General features: G+C 34.6%; 2 protein-coding genes across 9 annotated transcripts in view; both read left to right on the forward strand.

Moving 5' to 3' along the window:
- The window catches only part of LOC142324174 (putative inorganic phosphate cotransporter), an 87,225-nt gene extending 85,643 nt beyond the window's left edge, over positions 1–1,582 (forward strand). For all 3 annotated transcript variants that reach the window (XM_075364907.1, XM_075364908.1, XM_075364909.1), the window contains one exon: positions 1,371–1,582. In XM_075364907.1, coding sequence (XP_075221022.1) covers positions 1,371–1,556 — 186 coding nt within the window. In that variant the 3' untranslated portion in view covers positions 1,557–1,582. The remainder of the gene's footprint in view (positions 1–1,370) is intronic.
- A 12,999-nt stretch (positions 1,583–14,581) lies between these two features.
- Positions 14,582–15,058, forward strand: part of Dus1 (Dihydrouridine synthase 1) — a 358,334-nt gene continuing 357,857 nt past the window's right edge. For 2 of the 6 annotated variants that reach the window (XM_075364912.1, XM_075364914.1), the window contains exon 1: positions 14,582–14,738. The gene's annotated coding sequence lies outside the window, so the exon portion shown is untranslated. Of the gene's footprint in view, positions 14,739–14,802; positions 14,831–15,058 lie in introns of those variants that run through there. The other 4 variants (XM_075364911.1, XM_075364916.1, XM_075364915.1 and 1 more) reach the window with 3 other exon arrangements.

The raw sequence follows: 15,058 nt of genomic DNA on the forward strand, positions 1-15,058 counted from the left end.
CACCCCAGTCTTTAGACTATTAATCACGCATAAGTAAAAATTGGTAAAAACATCGAATTTTTAATTTGAAGTTATGAATTTCACATAATCTTACATATCACCATCAAAGCTTGTTGTCAAATCCATTCTCATATACCGTCCTAAAATTATTTTCTACATATTAATGTGTTTCAAATAAGATTGATGTTTTAAAGCTTTTTTTTGACATATTTTTTTATTTTTTGCTTTTTGGGGCATTTAATATAAGAGTGGTTTTTAAAAAGGTTTTTTATATATTTTTTATTTTCTACTTTTTAGTCTTCATAATTTTATACTTTACACTTCGCTAGCGCACAGTTTTGGGCGTATGTAACGAAAGACCGGACCGGTACGTTTTATACGGCGGGTGAGTGCGATCAAACAGTAGGACTAAACTATTTAATTTCCGTATAACCAAGGTTCGGACGATCAAGAGTGTACCCGATACGTTAAACGGTGAGCTCTGGAGCTGCAGATACATACGCTTGTTCGATTCGATACTGTGCCTATTAAGGGAGGTATGATTTTTGTCTTCAAAACCCCATTTTTTCCAACCCCTGGGCCGACGGTTGCGATATCAAAATACTTTACTTAGACAAGTTCTAGGCCCTTATCTAAAGAATAGTAGGAACTTTAAACGAATTTAATATTTTACTTAATAAGAATGTTATAGCGATATTTTGTTTTTTCAATATCCCCGCCGGAGCAGTAGGCCTGGCCGGCCCGTCGAGGGAGTCGCTGGACACGGACGCTACCTTCCCGCTCCAGCTCCGGCTCGCCGGCTCAGCAGCAAGAGCCGGCCCAGCGTGGGATCGCTCGGGGAGACCCGCCTCGGCGAAAGACGACCGACGCCGACCCGACACTGCGGAACTATGTGGGCCACCACTGCCACGCTGTAGCGGGTACCCCACTGCCGCTGAGGGAAAGCCCGGTCTGATTTCAATGGAAGAGCCGCAACTCTCCAACTTCGCCGGAGACCAGCTTCCGGACCCGATGGCTCTTCTCAGAGCTAACGCAAAAAACGGCCCTTTTCAGGGCAACCGCAAGGTTAGGAATTACGTGTCGGCATTCGGCGACAATATATATATAAAATTTTGAACTGACGGTGGTTTTGCGGTCTGGAGAATGTGAAACGCGAAGATATGTTGAAATATTCTGAGAGTCGAATCATTGTACCTATTACAATTGGTAGCTTTCTTATGAAATCTACCTAATGGATATGTTCAGTGAAGGTAACAGAACACTCTTTAATGATCACGCAAAGGTAAAAATAAAATACAAGAAAGATAAACATAAATCGATTTGTTTGAATTGACTTATATCACGCATTACAAATATTTCTTTTGTTACAGACATCGGTTCACCAATGGATGTTTGTATTTCTATTGGCAGCTGTTGTTGATATAACTGGTAATGTTATATTTCTAATATGGGGTACTGCAGAATTACAGTCGTGGAATGAGCCAAAAGTAAAAGAACCAACATCAACACAGATGACAATGTCAACATTACGTCCTCCACCATATGTTTCCACATAAATTTAAAATAAATTCTTTTTTTAATAGTTGTTTTGTTTATTTTTTGGTCTCTTATATCAATAAATGAAATAACCTGGCACCCAACACGGGTGAAAATTTCAAATGAACTTCAACATCCCTGAGATTTTGAATCTATCGATGGTATTCATTACAACCTTCCATGGTTTCACCTTCTCTGTGTTTATACCAGAATCAGGAGTGCCCGTTTGAATGTTAAGTAGACAAACAAACATATAATTTAATGCAAATTAACATGAAAAGGTAATTTTTAGTTTATGTTGCATCACTGCTGTTTCCCTCTATTTCAAGTATTACCTGAAAATATCTTGTTTGTTTTTAGAGGTTATGTGTATAGTTTACCTATTTTATTTTGGTTTCTTTTAGTGAACGTCATCTTCTTGCGATTTCATAAATAAATTTAGAAAAGTACCAAGACGGATTTAACTTTTAAAAAAAGAAGCAAGATAAAAACACTTAGTGATCGTACTTCTACAACTGAAAGACAGACAGCAGCAGAGTGTATGGTTAGTCTAAGTATAGTTAATAAGATAATTAGACAAAATCATGAGATGGGTACAGTTTTACCCCAAAAAAAAGGTTACTGTGGAAAAAACCATAAAACCACCTTAAAAAGTGATATTATTTTGCATAGAATAAGTAAAATTAATCCTCAGAAAAATGATTTTAAATTACAAAAAGACTTAGAATCAGCTGGAGTGAAAATTTATGATTTTACTATACGCAGAAGACTTCTGGAAAGTGGTCGCAAGGCACGAAGACGTATAAGAAAACAGCTTGTTACGGATGCCATGAAGAAGAAAGGGCTTCTTTGGGTCCAAAAATACAAACACTGGAGTACTGAGATATGGAGAAAAATCGTTTTCTTTGATGACAGTCTTTTTCTCGATGATGAACAGGTTTAACGAAAACACATCAAACATGTTCTTAAGCAACCTTTAAAGAAAATGTTATGAAGATTCTTCAGCTATTTTGGACCTAAAACTTTAATACCCATCTCCGGGATGATAAACGGTGAAAAGTACATTCCATTATTGGAAAATATGGTTCTATCAGAACTTCCAAAACATGCAGATTTACTTGTGAAAACACAATTTGGCTCCCTATCATTCATGAAACTAAGTTAAGCTTTTCATATCTCTTTGGTGATATTAAAGAGGAGTTAGGAATCTGGCAAAGCAGTTGGATGAGAGGACGAAAGGGCGGTGGATGCACCACGTTGTCGTAGATATTAGAGGCTGGTACCAAAGGAGTCTTGGCTTGCTGGTTACTCTTTAACGCAGTTCCTGGTGGGCCATGAGGCTATAGAAATTACTTGTACAGATTCTGTTTGGACCGTTCGAATCTTTGTCACATGTATGCTGAAGAGGAGACCCCCTCTACATGTTTATTTTAGTTGTACATGATTTGAGGATGAACACAAAGAGATATTGGAAGCCTTGGACACAGAGGTCATATTTAATCCGAAAGACTCTCAAGAGAATTACGATGAGAAAACCCCTTGAATGTAAGGCTACAGAGGACTATGTTAAGAAAGCGAATGACAGATTACATGTCTCGGAGGAAGCTCAACAGGGAATTTAATGTTTGAGGGTACAGGGCTGAGCACTTAGAGAGCCCCCTGACCATGTGAGGGTCATCTTCATGCAATGAGGTTGCAGACACTCCGCATACCGCCTCTATTGTCTGTATACTTCCCCTGTCAGAAGTAATGCTCCAAGAGCGGTTCCAGAAAGGGGAAGGAGGGGAAAATTTTCATGTCTCAAAAAGGGATTCAGTCTTTGGATTGGCCTGGAAATTCGACAGACTTGAACCCGATTGAAAATTTGTGGGCAATTATGAAGAAAAGTCTGAGAAAAATGGACAGGACTATCAAAGAGAAGATGCTTTTTGCTGTAATAAAGGTGTGGTTTCACAATCAAGAGATTAAAGAAATATGTAAAAGTATATATAGATTCAATGGCTAAATGGTCATTAAACAGCAAGTAGGACATATAAATACTAAAAAAAATTTTAATAAACACGGTAGCATTATTTTTGAAAATTTACTCTTGTTTACATTAATTTTCACAAGACTGTAAAATATTAAATCAGAATTTTTCTATTAGGCTTAGTTTTTTGTAACTACCGTTCTTATTTTCAAACAGTATCATGTATTAACTCCATAATCATAGATTTTATGAACGTATTTTATCATATTATTTATCAACTAAATGACTTTTTTTATTTATTGCAGTCCCTTAATGGTTGTCACATTAATTTGTTAGATATTAGTCATCGTGTTTATTATTTACACGCTAATTAAAATGAACAAGAATGTGATTCATTCTTTTTATTTTCATCTTACTATAAACGTATCATCCACTCGTTAATTATTTCTGTCATTATTATATTTATTTATAAATATAAAACTGTCGTGCAGACTAGAGAAATATATTTAACTTTGATTCAAGTGCAAATTCTCATGTGTGTCACATTCAGTTTTGTAGCTGGCTTTCATATTTGTGGGTTGTACAGTAAAGTGAGCATACGTTTATTAAATCAGTGTGTTTATAAAGTATTTATTTTTAAACAATATTAGTTATTGTAATGTATTAACAATGCCACGCAGTTGCATTAATCTTCAAAACAATTTCTGCTACAACTGCGGTGAGGTTAACATTGAAGTCTCAGAAAAGAAATGCAACTCCACTGATAAAAAAGTCGTATGAACTGTATTTTGGATGTAAATTAGGTAATTAGGACAAATCTTGGGCTCCTCATATTTGCTGTGTTTCTTGTGTAACATTGTTGACTGGTTGGCCAAATGGATCTCGTCACATGCCGTTTGCAATTCCAGTGATTTGGAGAGCGAAGGATCACACTACAGACTGTTATTTTTGTTAATAAAGATATCTGGAATAACAGCTAAAACTAGACATACTGTTAAATACCCAGATATTTCCTCTGCCATGCGGCCAGTGTTAGCCAAGAGCTTCCAGTTGCAATACCACCAGAAACATAGAACTTAGATGAAGGTGAAAATGTTGAATCTTGTGCTAACTTATCAGGCGATGAAGAAAGAGATCCAAATGTTTTAGAAAATAGATATACTGAACCCCATTTAATTAATCGGTCAGAATTAAATGATCCGGTTTGTGATCTGAATTATGAAGGAGTCAAGCATAAATGCTGGCAACAAGACTGAAAGGATGGCATCTTCTGCAACCAAACACTAAAATAAGTGCTAATCGTGAAAGATAATCAGAATTGGAACATTTCTTCTTTCAGTGAAAACTTAGTATACTGTAATAATGTCGACTGTTTACTGGAAGCTTTGGGACATATGCACCATCCTAATGAATGGCGATTTTTCATTCACTCGTCAAAGATTAGTTTGAAAGCTGTTCTAATTCACATAGGAAATTAATACTCATCAATACCATTAGCATACACTGTTCACATGAAGGAGTCTTATAAAAATATGAAACTCGTATGGAGCAGGATTCAGTACGGGAAATATTTATGGCATATTTGTGGAGATCTGGAAATAATACCGCTTTTACTTGGACTGCACCTTGGATACACTTAGTTCTGTTACATTTTATGCGAGTGGGACATCAGGGATAGAAAAAACCATTACATAAAAGAGCAGTGAACAAAAAGAGAGATTCTGACTAAAGGAAAGAAGAATGCTGTTAGTCAGGCATTAGTAAAACCAGAAAAAGTTTATCTTCCGTCGCTACACATTAAGCTAAGTTTACTCAAAAATCTTGTTAAAGCAATGGATCGTAGTGGTGCAGGGTTGCAGTTTCTAAAAAAAACAAATTTTGTACTATAAGCGATGCTAAAGTAAAGGAAAGTATATTCATTGGACCACAAATAAGAAAACTAATGAGTGATCCGCCATTTGAAGAATGTTCCAATGACTTGGAAGTTGCTGTATGGAAATCATTTCAAAATGTAGTAAACAACTTCCTTGGAAACCATAAGGCCTATAACTACAAAGAACTTGTGAGTGAACTCCTTCAAAACTACAAGAACTTGGGTGTAAAATGTCACTCAAAATCCATTTCATACATTTACATTTGGATTTTTCCCTAACAATCTCGGGACTATAAGTGATGAACATGGAGAATGCTTTTACCAGGAGATATCTACAATGGAAATACACTATCAAGGAAAATGGAACCCAAAAATATTATTTGACTACTGTTGGAATCTAAAGAGGGATCTGCTTACAGCAAATTACAGCATAAAATCCGACAAAAATAGATTTTAGGTGAGTACAAAATGCATGTAATGTATTGTAATATTACGTTCACCATACATTACAAAAAAACTGAGTCCAATAGTAAAAATCTATTACCATATATGAGATTAGCATAAAAAATACCATAAGAATCAGAATCAGCCATTCACACTCATTTAACAAACAAAAAATTTAATTTTGTTGACCAGTGTTATCTCACTGTAATATACAGAATAAAACAAAATTCTGGTCATATGTAGCACTTTTCATCTGCTACAACATTTCTATTATGTATTTCCACACACAAACTTCAAGGTTATGTGGTTAATTAATCATCAACGCTCATGGTTCAGTAATTTTTTGCAGTAGAATGGATGATCATATCTAGAAAAACATGATATCAGTGTAAATTGGACATCATCTGATTCCTTGTTTTGAAAAGGAGTGAAGAAGTAATGGTGGGATAAACTATTCTTTTTCAGGAATTGATTCTTTCAATCGATTCTCAGAAAGGATTCGAAAAAAGAATCGTTCATCTGATTCAACAATTCTTTTCCTTATCACCACTATTAGTACTGAAACTCTGATGGGAATGTTCTCTTTCTTTTCTTCACCAATGTTTAACAGTTCATCTTTCTTCATTCTCCAGTTAGACAACTAATGCATACTTTTTTTTTGGTTTAACCTTCGAGACTACCGTTAGATATTACTTCAGAGGATGAGAAGGACAAGATGAATGACAAGTAGCATGTGAAAATGCCATGTTTGACCGGGATTAGAACCTGGGACCCCCGGATGAAAGGACGCGACACTACCACTCGTGCCGTGGAGGCCGGCTACTGTTTCATACCTACTAAATGTCTTCAACTCTTATTCACCTCCTTTAGAAAGATTACTATGAATCGAATCAAATCGTAACTTAGTAAGATTTGGTTTCCTATCGCCTATCCAATTCATTGTTGAGAACCGTAAACAGAATCAGTTTCTCCAGCAAACCGATTCTTTAGTTTAGTATAAAGAATCGAAGGAACGACTCGTTCACAATTCTTCCCATCAGTAGGGAGAAGTTCAGATAAACATCACTGTATTTTTAGTAGTACATTTATTATTTTATCTTGTTTCTAAATTACAATTCTAATATTCCACCCTGTAAGTCAAAGAATTGTTTTTATTTTGTTTTACTACTAGCTTCTTTATTTTCACTAATATCACTCATATCTACAACTTACACTCTGTCTATCGACTTAACAGTTTATCGGTTCGGTCACCGTATGACTAAAACAGATGGCCTTACCCTTCAAAAATGGCCTTAGCCTGTTATACATCTACTTTAATAAACACAAAGAAATTGAGGAGTTTTATGTAAAAAGGGCATGAGTGGCCACTGACACCCTTCTTATTCATATTAATTGTGAATATTTATATTTATTGTAAATAAAATGGTGTTGTTTTTTTTTATCCTAGAAAATACACCAGTTTATGAATATTAAAAAAAAAAAAAATATGTCAGATGCTCTTTCTGGATAAAATGGTGACAGTGATTTTGTAAAATGTTTTATAATATAACGAATATTTATATAATATTATATGACATTAGTTTTTGTGTCGGTAGTGGTACCATTTTTGACAGTTTTAGTCATTTGCTGACCTAACCTATAACTGTTAAGTCAATAGACTATTACATGTAAGTTGTAGACATGAGTAATAATAGTGAAATACATACAGGAATATTCATAACATATGGAATGTAGCTAATTTATGGGAATACTATTTTTCTTTAAGCAAAGGAAGGGTCAAAGTCTATATGAAAATGATTTTGCTACTCTTCCAAATTTTAGAAAAAAGAATTTGTGTTGTCCAACAAAAAAGTAAAGATTTAGTCTCTTTCATTGATCATCAAGCCAAATGTGAAAATAGACACAACAATAAGAAAGATGTTCCTCAACTATCACCCATCATCCTCTTTAACTAAATATTACAATTATGGTCTCATTCTGACCCCGAAGGGAAGATACCTGCCATGGTGGTTATGGTTGCCACTCTACCCTCCTACAAACCTAACCCTTAGGAGCTTTACTGGATTTCTTATTTGTAAAGATTGTGAACAATGTAGTATTGGAAATAAAGACTTTCTAGTTCTAAAGTGATAAATTTAAGAAAAAATGTTTACAAATGTAATGTTGAGAACATCGATTTGACATCTAGGCAAATTGTACATTGTTTACTTGTGGATGTTTGGCTCGGTTCAAATATATTAATTTGAAAACATATTTACTGATGTGTTGTTAGTTTGGCTTCAATAATGAATCGGGAATAATTTTTTTTTTATGCCAGCAAAGTTTAACTAAAATAAAAATCTTTATTTTTTACAAGGTTTTGTAATTTCTGTTTTTCTTTGATTCTTTTGTTTTAAACAAGGAGATATTTATTTTTATTTCAATAAAAAATAGTTTCTTTTTGGAATATAAGTATTCATTTCTTTTTAATTCCAATAATGTATTATTAATTTAATTTATGAATGTTTGGGTCATAGTGACCCGTCGCAACTAGTAATGTTATAAAAAGAGCGTGACCAGTTAAGAGTTACTCAGGGGATGGACTGAAGGGGAATCACATCAGGAATATGAAACTCATATGCGCCTTGTCTCCCACGATCAGCCCTGACCAATTATTTCTCTTTCTGGTTTAAATGACCAGAATGAAAATAACAACTGTGTTCATAAATAAAAGACAAAGATTTATAACTGCCGCTAAATAAATAATGACTTGCCTGATAAACAAAAGACACACCAGGAAGGCATATTTGTCCAGGCTCTATGATTAGTAGGGTGATAATAAATTCCTCCTATCCTTGTATTCCATTCCCGGAGATTTTAGAAAATCATTTATTATCTATGCTTCACATAAAGTCTTACGATAGTCCAGGAAAATCCAACAAATTATATTTTGACAATCTTTTTTTTAATGTTATTATATTATTTGACTTATTTAAAGAATATTATAAATGAAAACCAAAAAATGACTTCTAATGAAATATGCTTTATTCTACAAATATTTCAATACAATACAATGTTTGCTTTTAGAAAATATAACAGTTTACTGCTTGTTTTATGTATGGGGATACAGTTGTAGTCAAAATGATAGAAATTTTGGTACATATTCAAAAAAGTTAATAACTGTAGAAGATATATACAATGGAGATGAATACTTAAAAATAATTGACCAGTATTTCCTGTTACTCAGTGTAGCAAGTATTCTAAAAGAGTGGGGTTATTGTTTGAAGGAGTTTACCCTCGCTCCCTTTTTCTTTTTAGCCTCCAGACCATTGTAAGGTAATACTTCAGAAGATGATATGTATGAATGTAAATGAAATGTAGTCTTGTACAGTCCCAGGTCGACCATTCCTGAGATTTGTGGTTAATTGGAACCTAACCACCAAAACACACTGGTATCCATCATCTAGTATTCAAATCCGAATAAAAGTCACTTCTTTTACTAGGATTTGAACTTTAGAACTCTCGACTTTGAAATCAGCTGATTTGCAATGGCAAGTTCACCGCTAGACTAACTTGGTGGTTTAAAAATTGTCGTCGTCAGACAAAGGAAAAACAACATTTAGTAAAATTTCAACAAGGCATTTCTCAAAATGAATTTTTGCCACTCATGTCTCATGTCCTTTTTGTATAAAATTCCTTAACTGTAGATGAAACAAGTCAAAATTGCAAGGAACTGGACGTAAGGCCAGGTGATTTAGAATTCAGACCTACCGACAACACCAATTGTTTAAAATATAAATGATTGTCATAAAGATGTGAAAAGCTGTTTTTATCTTTACTAAAAGTAAAATGAATGAAAAAATCAATTCTCAGGAAATATAAATAGCTGTAATTTTCTCTCAAAGCCTAAGACATGCAAAGCTTTAAATTTTTATTGTTCAGTCTTTACAAACCATTAATTGACATCTTTAAATGGTATATTTCAGCAACTGTTTCCCCATTTAATCTATCCACAGGTACATCTACCAAAATATTTCTGCTTATAATATATAGAAACTCCTTCATTGATGGCAAGGTCTCATCGTTCCCAAACCAATAAAGAAATTAATTAAATATTTTCCATTATTTTCGGTGAGAAAAATGAACTGGATTATCATCAGAGAATGACAGAAGTCACTTTGAATAATGCCTCTAAAAATGGGCATGTCTACTGAGGAGGTCAGTAGTGGTAATGCGAGTTAACGGGCAATGGGAGATTTAGAACCTACCTATTTAGATTTGGGTTAGACTACTCTGATTGTTTCCCAGTTTGTGATGACGAGAAGACTCCTTTGCATGTGTTTTTCTCTTTTTCCTTTTTCACCTCTGGGAATTACCATCACGTATTACTTCAGAGGATGATTGAGGATGATATATATGAGTGTAAGTGAAGTGTAGTCTTGAACAGTCTCACGTCGACCATTTCTGTGTGGTTAATTGAAACTCAACCACCAATGAACATATTCAAGTCCGTATAACTGTCTTTACTAGGACTTGAACGCTGGAACTCTCGACTTCCAAATCAGCTGATTTGTGATGACCCATTCACCACTAGACCAACCTGGTGGGTTATGTGTTTTTCTCCTGCTCCAGATTTAAGGATACAAGAGTGGAATTGCTTGGAAACATCTATAAAGAGACTATATTCATGCCTGAGGAGGTCCAGGCTGTGCTACTAGAATTGGAGAGTAACTGGACGGCGATGTCTGGTTTACAAACAAGGTCATAGAAGAACTATCGGCCTGGGAGGAGTCTTGCTCGAGAATGAGGCGTCAAAGTGTGCAGGGGTGGACAGGCCCTCAGCTGAGCACCTAGGGGGTTCCCTGTACATGTGGAGATTGGGTGGACTTGGGTGCAATGAGGCTGGGGCAATCCACCTTTGTACTCGATGGTAGCCTCCGGTAAGTAGTGTGAAAGACTTGTGTGTACGATGCATATTTGTTGATCTGTTGTGGTGTGATTCTGTTTTCCTTGCTTTATGCATGATTGGTGTATGACTGTGTGTGAGGGCGTATCATCCTCCTTCTTGATGAAATGCTTCCTTTAGCTGTTTCAGGAAGGGTGGGGAGCCAGTGGTAAAGGTTTAGTCGGTAGTGCGCAGGTATACATATGCAGGTGGGCGCGCTATTTGGGTGGGGGTATGTGTGAGGTGTATACCCAGACCCTGACTAGGATATAGGGATGGGAAGGTCAGCCCTTCTGTGGAGAGGCACATAGCAACCAGAAGAGGGAGTTGTGATATTTCAATGAACCAGGAGGGAGCCCGGGTAGTCCAGCATTACACTGCATGCTCAGGGAGAGCTAGTCTACAGCCAGTCACTTCAGGGCCGACTGAGGCAACATTTTTTAGGCGGTTACCGGTTGGTGTTAAGTGGTTAAAAATGGTATATTAAAAAAAAGTATACATATGTACTTAATAACATCTTGCGGAACCTGTTAGCAAGCCCAACACTGCCTTGGTGCCTGTAAATGGGGTTTCTTTACCTCTTTATAAAGAAAAGGGAGTTTGTACCAAAGATATTGAAAAAATTTCGATTTTTTGTTTTTTTGCTTAAAATATTTGAAATTTCCACTTTAAAATGATGTTCTATGATGATTATAAATATATTTTATTAAATTCTTAAAAGTTCTTTGTCTTCTCTCAAATCACCGGTTATAACCACCATCATACTGAACAATGACCACATATCTTGGAACAATATGTGAAAAATTTGTAAAACTTCATTGTCAAATGCTATAGAGGAAGTTGTTTCTACAGATTTGGCAAAAAGCCCCTTTACATTTAGCACCATAGTATAGTTAGACATGCAGATTAACATTGTTTTGAATACAAAAAAATATAAAAAATCGTATATTTTTTACTCTTGTTGAGCAGATTGACTCCTTATTATTATTTCCTTCCATAAACTGAGTCCTGCATATGTCACTTCAGTTAGTGTGGGAAGGATGTGACAGTCTCGAGTTAAACCATGGCAGAAACAAGTGCTTTCACTGCTGAGGACTGCTTGATGGCTTCTGTGTGGGTTCACGTTTTCTACATACAAATAATAAAAAAAACATTATATTCTCTGACGAGTGTGCGATTTATCATAGCTCATGAAATCATGTCTTTTTTTGGGTAAAAGACAACCCACACTTTTATGAGGAAATAGAGTGCAATCCACCGTATGTTATGATTTGGGCAGGGATAATGGCAGACCATCTTCTTGGACCATATTTCTTTGATGGTTCTGTGAACCAGCATAATTATCTTCTCATGATTAAAATGTGTTTGCTTCCAGAATTAACGGCAAGAGGAATAGTTGGAGTAGTTACACTTCAACAAGATGGCTCTCCATCACATTTTCCTTTGAGTGTCCACACGTGGCTAAATGAACAGTTTCCAAACAAATAAATGAACTTTGAACCTTTGTAACAATGTTATTCACAATAAATGTTAATGTTAACAAGACATAAATGTTGAAATATACTGATTTTTGTATTCATAACAATGTTTATCTATATATCTAACTAATATACTATTAACATGTAAAGGGACTTTTTGCCAATTCTGTAGAATTGAAGGTTGAGATCTTTGTGTTGTGTAGATGGCTCCTGGCATAAAAGAGGTCATACACCTCTAAATCGAGTCGTTTCTCTACCATCCGTTGATACCAGCAGGGTATTAGATATTTCAATAATTTCTAAGTTTTGTAAATGTTCCTAGAGATTGACTAATATGGATTTAGACAATTGCAAAGCCAATTACATGGTGCAAGTGGTGGCGTGGAAGCAACAGGCACTCTTGATATGTTACAAGGGTTAGAAGAAATATAGTGTTAGGTATGTTTGGTATTTAGGAAACTGTGACACAAAGGTTTTTCCAAAGAATATGTAATGGATCTCTGTATCGCTCATGTTCGAATTGCCAAGTTAGAATGCATTGGCCATATTGAAAATAAAATGGGGACTAGATTAAAAACAAAAATTAACCCACCGGTTTGGTGTAGTGGTGAACGTGTCTTACCACATCAGCTGATTTGGAAGTTGAGAGTTCCAATGTTCAAGTCCTAGTAAAGGTGTTACTTTTATACGGATTTGAATACTAGATCATTGATACTGGTGTTCTTTGGTGGTTGGGTTTCAATTAACCACCCATCTCAGGAATGGTCAACCTGGAACTGTTCAAGAGTCATTTACATTCAATTCAAACATATCATTCTCTGAAGTAATACAGCAGTTCCAGAGGCTAAACAGAAAAAGAAAGACATGAGGAAAGCAATTCGGGCTACATATTATCATCAAATAATGAACAGCCTCGTCACCAAGTTTGTCCAGATCACTACATGGTGGAATTACAATTTGGCTTGTAGGACTGGCAAAACATACAACCACAAACAACATTTTCATTTACCTAACATTGTTATTAGTAAAATGCACAATATTTTTCAAGATTTAACTGAGGTTGAATTATTAGAAAAATGTACCAAGGTAAAAAATTCTAATGAAAACCCAAACAACCTCACATGCACCATCTTCCCAAAAACATTTACTGAAGTTCCTACTCTGCATTTCAGTGCTTATGAGGCTGTAAATTGCTTAAATTTTCCTTTTGGAAGAAATGATGCTGAATCCAGCAAAACCACACTTGTTACAATGAATAAAACGGACTTGTATCCATAAGGGTGTAAAGCTATTGTAGATTATAGCAAAATGGTTTGTCAAAAATAAGTCTTGCCAGGAAAATATTGGAAATAGTATTTAAGGATCAAGAAGACCCAGATAACCTATTCTATAGTGCTAGTCATTAGTGAAAAAGGTATGTATGTTTACCTCATTTTTTTACTTTTAATCGCATTTTTCTCAACTTTGTGTACCTTTTTCTCATCTTCCATTAAAGATAGAGTAATGACATTTTTATGACCTATCATACTAATGTAGATTTACTTTGTGGGTGTACAGATTTAAAAAATATTTAATATTAGCTGAGAAAAAAGTGATTTTAACATTTTTGTGTTTAAATGTGAGCGTCTTATAATTTTGCCTGCAAAAAATTTTATTTGAACTTGTATGAAAATTTGCTACACATACAACTTGTAAAAAGAAATGAACTTAAATTTAAAATAAACCCCAGGCCTCTATTATAGTTCTTGAGAAAAGGGTACAAACGTTAATACAAGGTAAGTTAATGGATACAGACTCCTCTTAATATAAAATTCATTAAGATAGCTATGAAAGTTGTACTTTTGATCCATGAGCTTACATTGTTTACAGTTGAAACAGCCGAAAATGATTTTTTTTTAAAATGGTTTTGGAGCCCAATTCGGGGGAGGGGTCGTAGGGTTCAATTAAATTCTTAGCTCTAAAAATCAGGTGGTAGTACAGCCAAATATTTTAAAACATGTACGGAAAGATGAAGCAATAACTTTCTTTTTCTCAATTTTTGATATATATATATTTTTAAATTATAAAACGGCAAGGATTGTTTATTCTTTTTTATATCAATTTTTAATAAATTAAACAGTTATTAAATAAATTAATTATATTTAGATATACATAACCTTCAAATTAAATCTTAAGCGAACAGATTGTCAATAACATAGACAAAGGCCTCTAAGTAAAATGAATTCGTAAATACTGCAAAAATTATACCTTTATTTATAGCTATTTGTATTAATAATTAATATCATAAATAATCGATTATTTCTCATTCTCCCTGAATAACAACAGCTGTTATAGCGACAGCCATGTCGTCACTTAATACACGTGTTGGTACCATCAGTTGCGTTTGCTCGTTTATTGACGTGTGAGAGAATTGTCTAAAAAAACCAAAAGTTGTGTGTGAAAAATTCATTGTGAAAGTTAGTTTAGTATTAAGTAACGGGATTAAGTAACGTTTCTCTGATTTCCTAGTTGGAGGTAAATGTCTAAGTTTTGTTATTTTTGTTAGTGGTATTTAGTAAAATGTGTTATTATTGAAGGAGTTCGAGGTTATTTTTCTTATAAGCAAGGTATACTATCAAAATATGAGGGTAGTTTTGCTTTTTCTTCTAATTTAGCTTGCTAAGTATTAGTAATTGGATTGTTAAATTGCCAATTTTTTGATGCGATTAAATTACATATGTTTACTAATAAAGTTGATCAAAATTAGTTAGAGCTTTAATGATGTATAATCCAAAACTAAAGTGTTTACAGTACGCTTATTTAGAATGCCATTCTGCGGCAGTAGACAAATTGCA

The sequence above is a fragment of the Lycorma delicatula genome, chromosome 4 (assembly GCF_047948215.1).
Source record: "Lycorma delicatula isolate Av1 chromosome 4, ASM4794821v1, whole genome shotgun sequence".
NCBI classification, from domain to species: domain Eukaryota; kingdom Metazoa; phylum Arthropoda; class Insecta; order Hemiptera; family Fulgoridae; genus Lycorma; species Lycorma delicatula.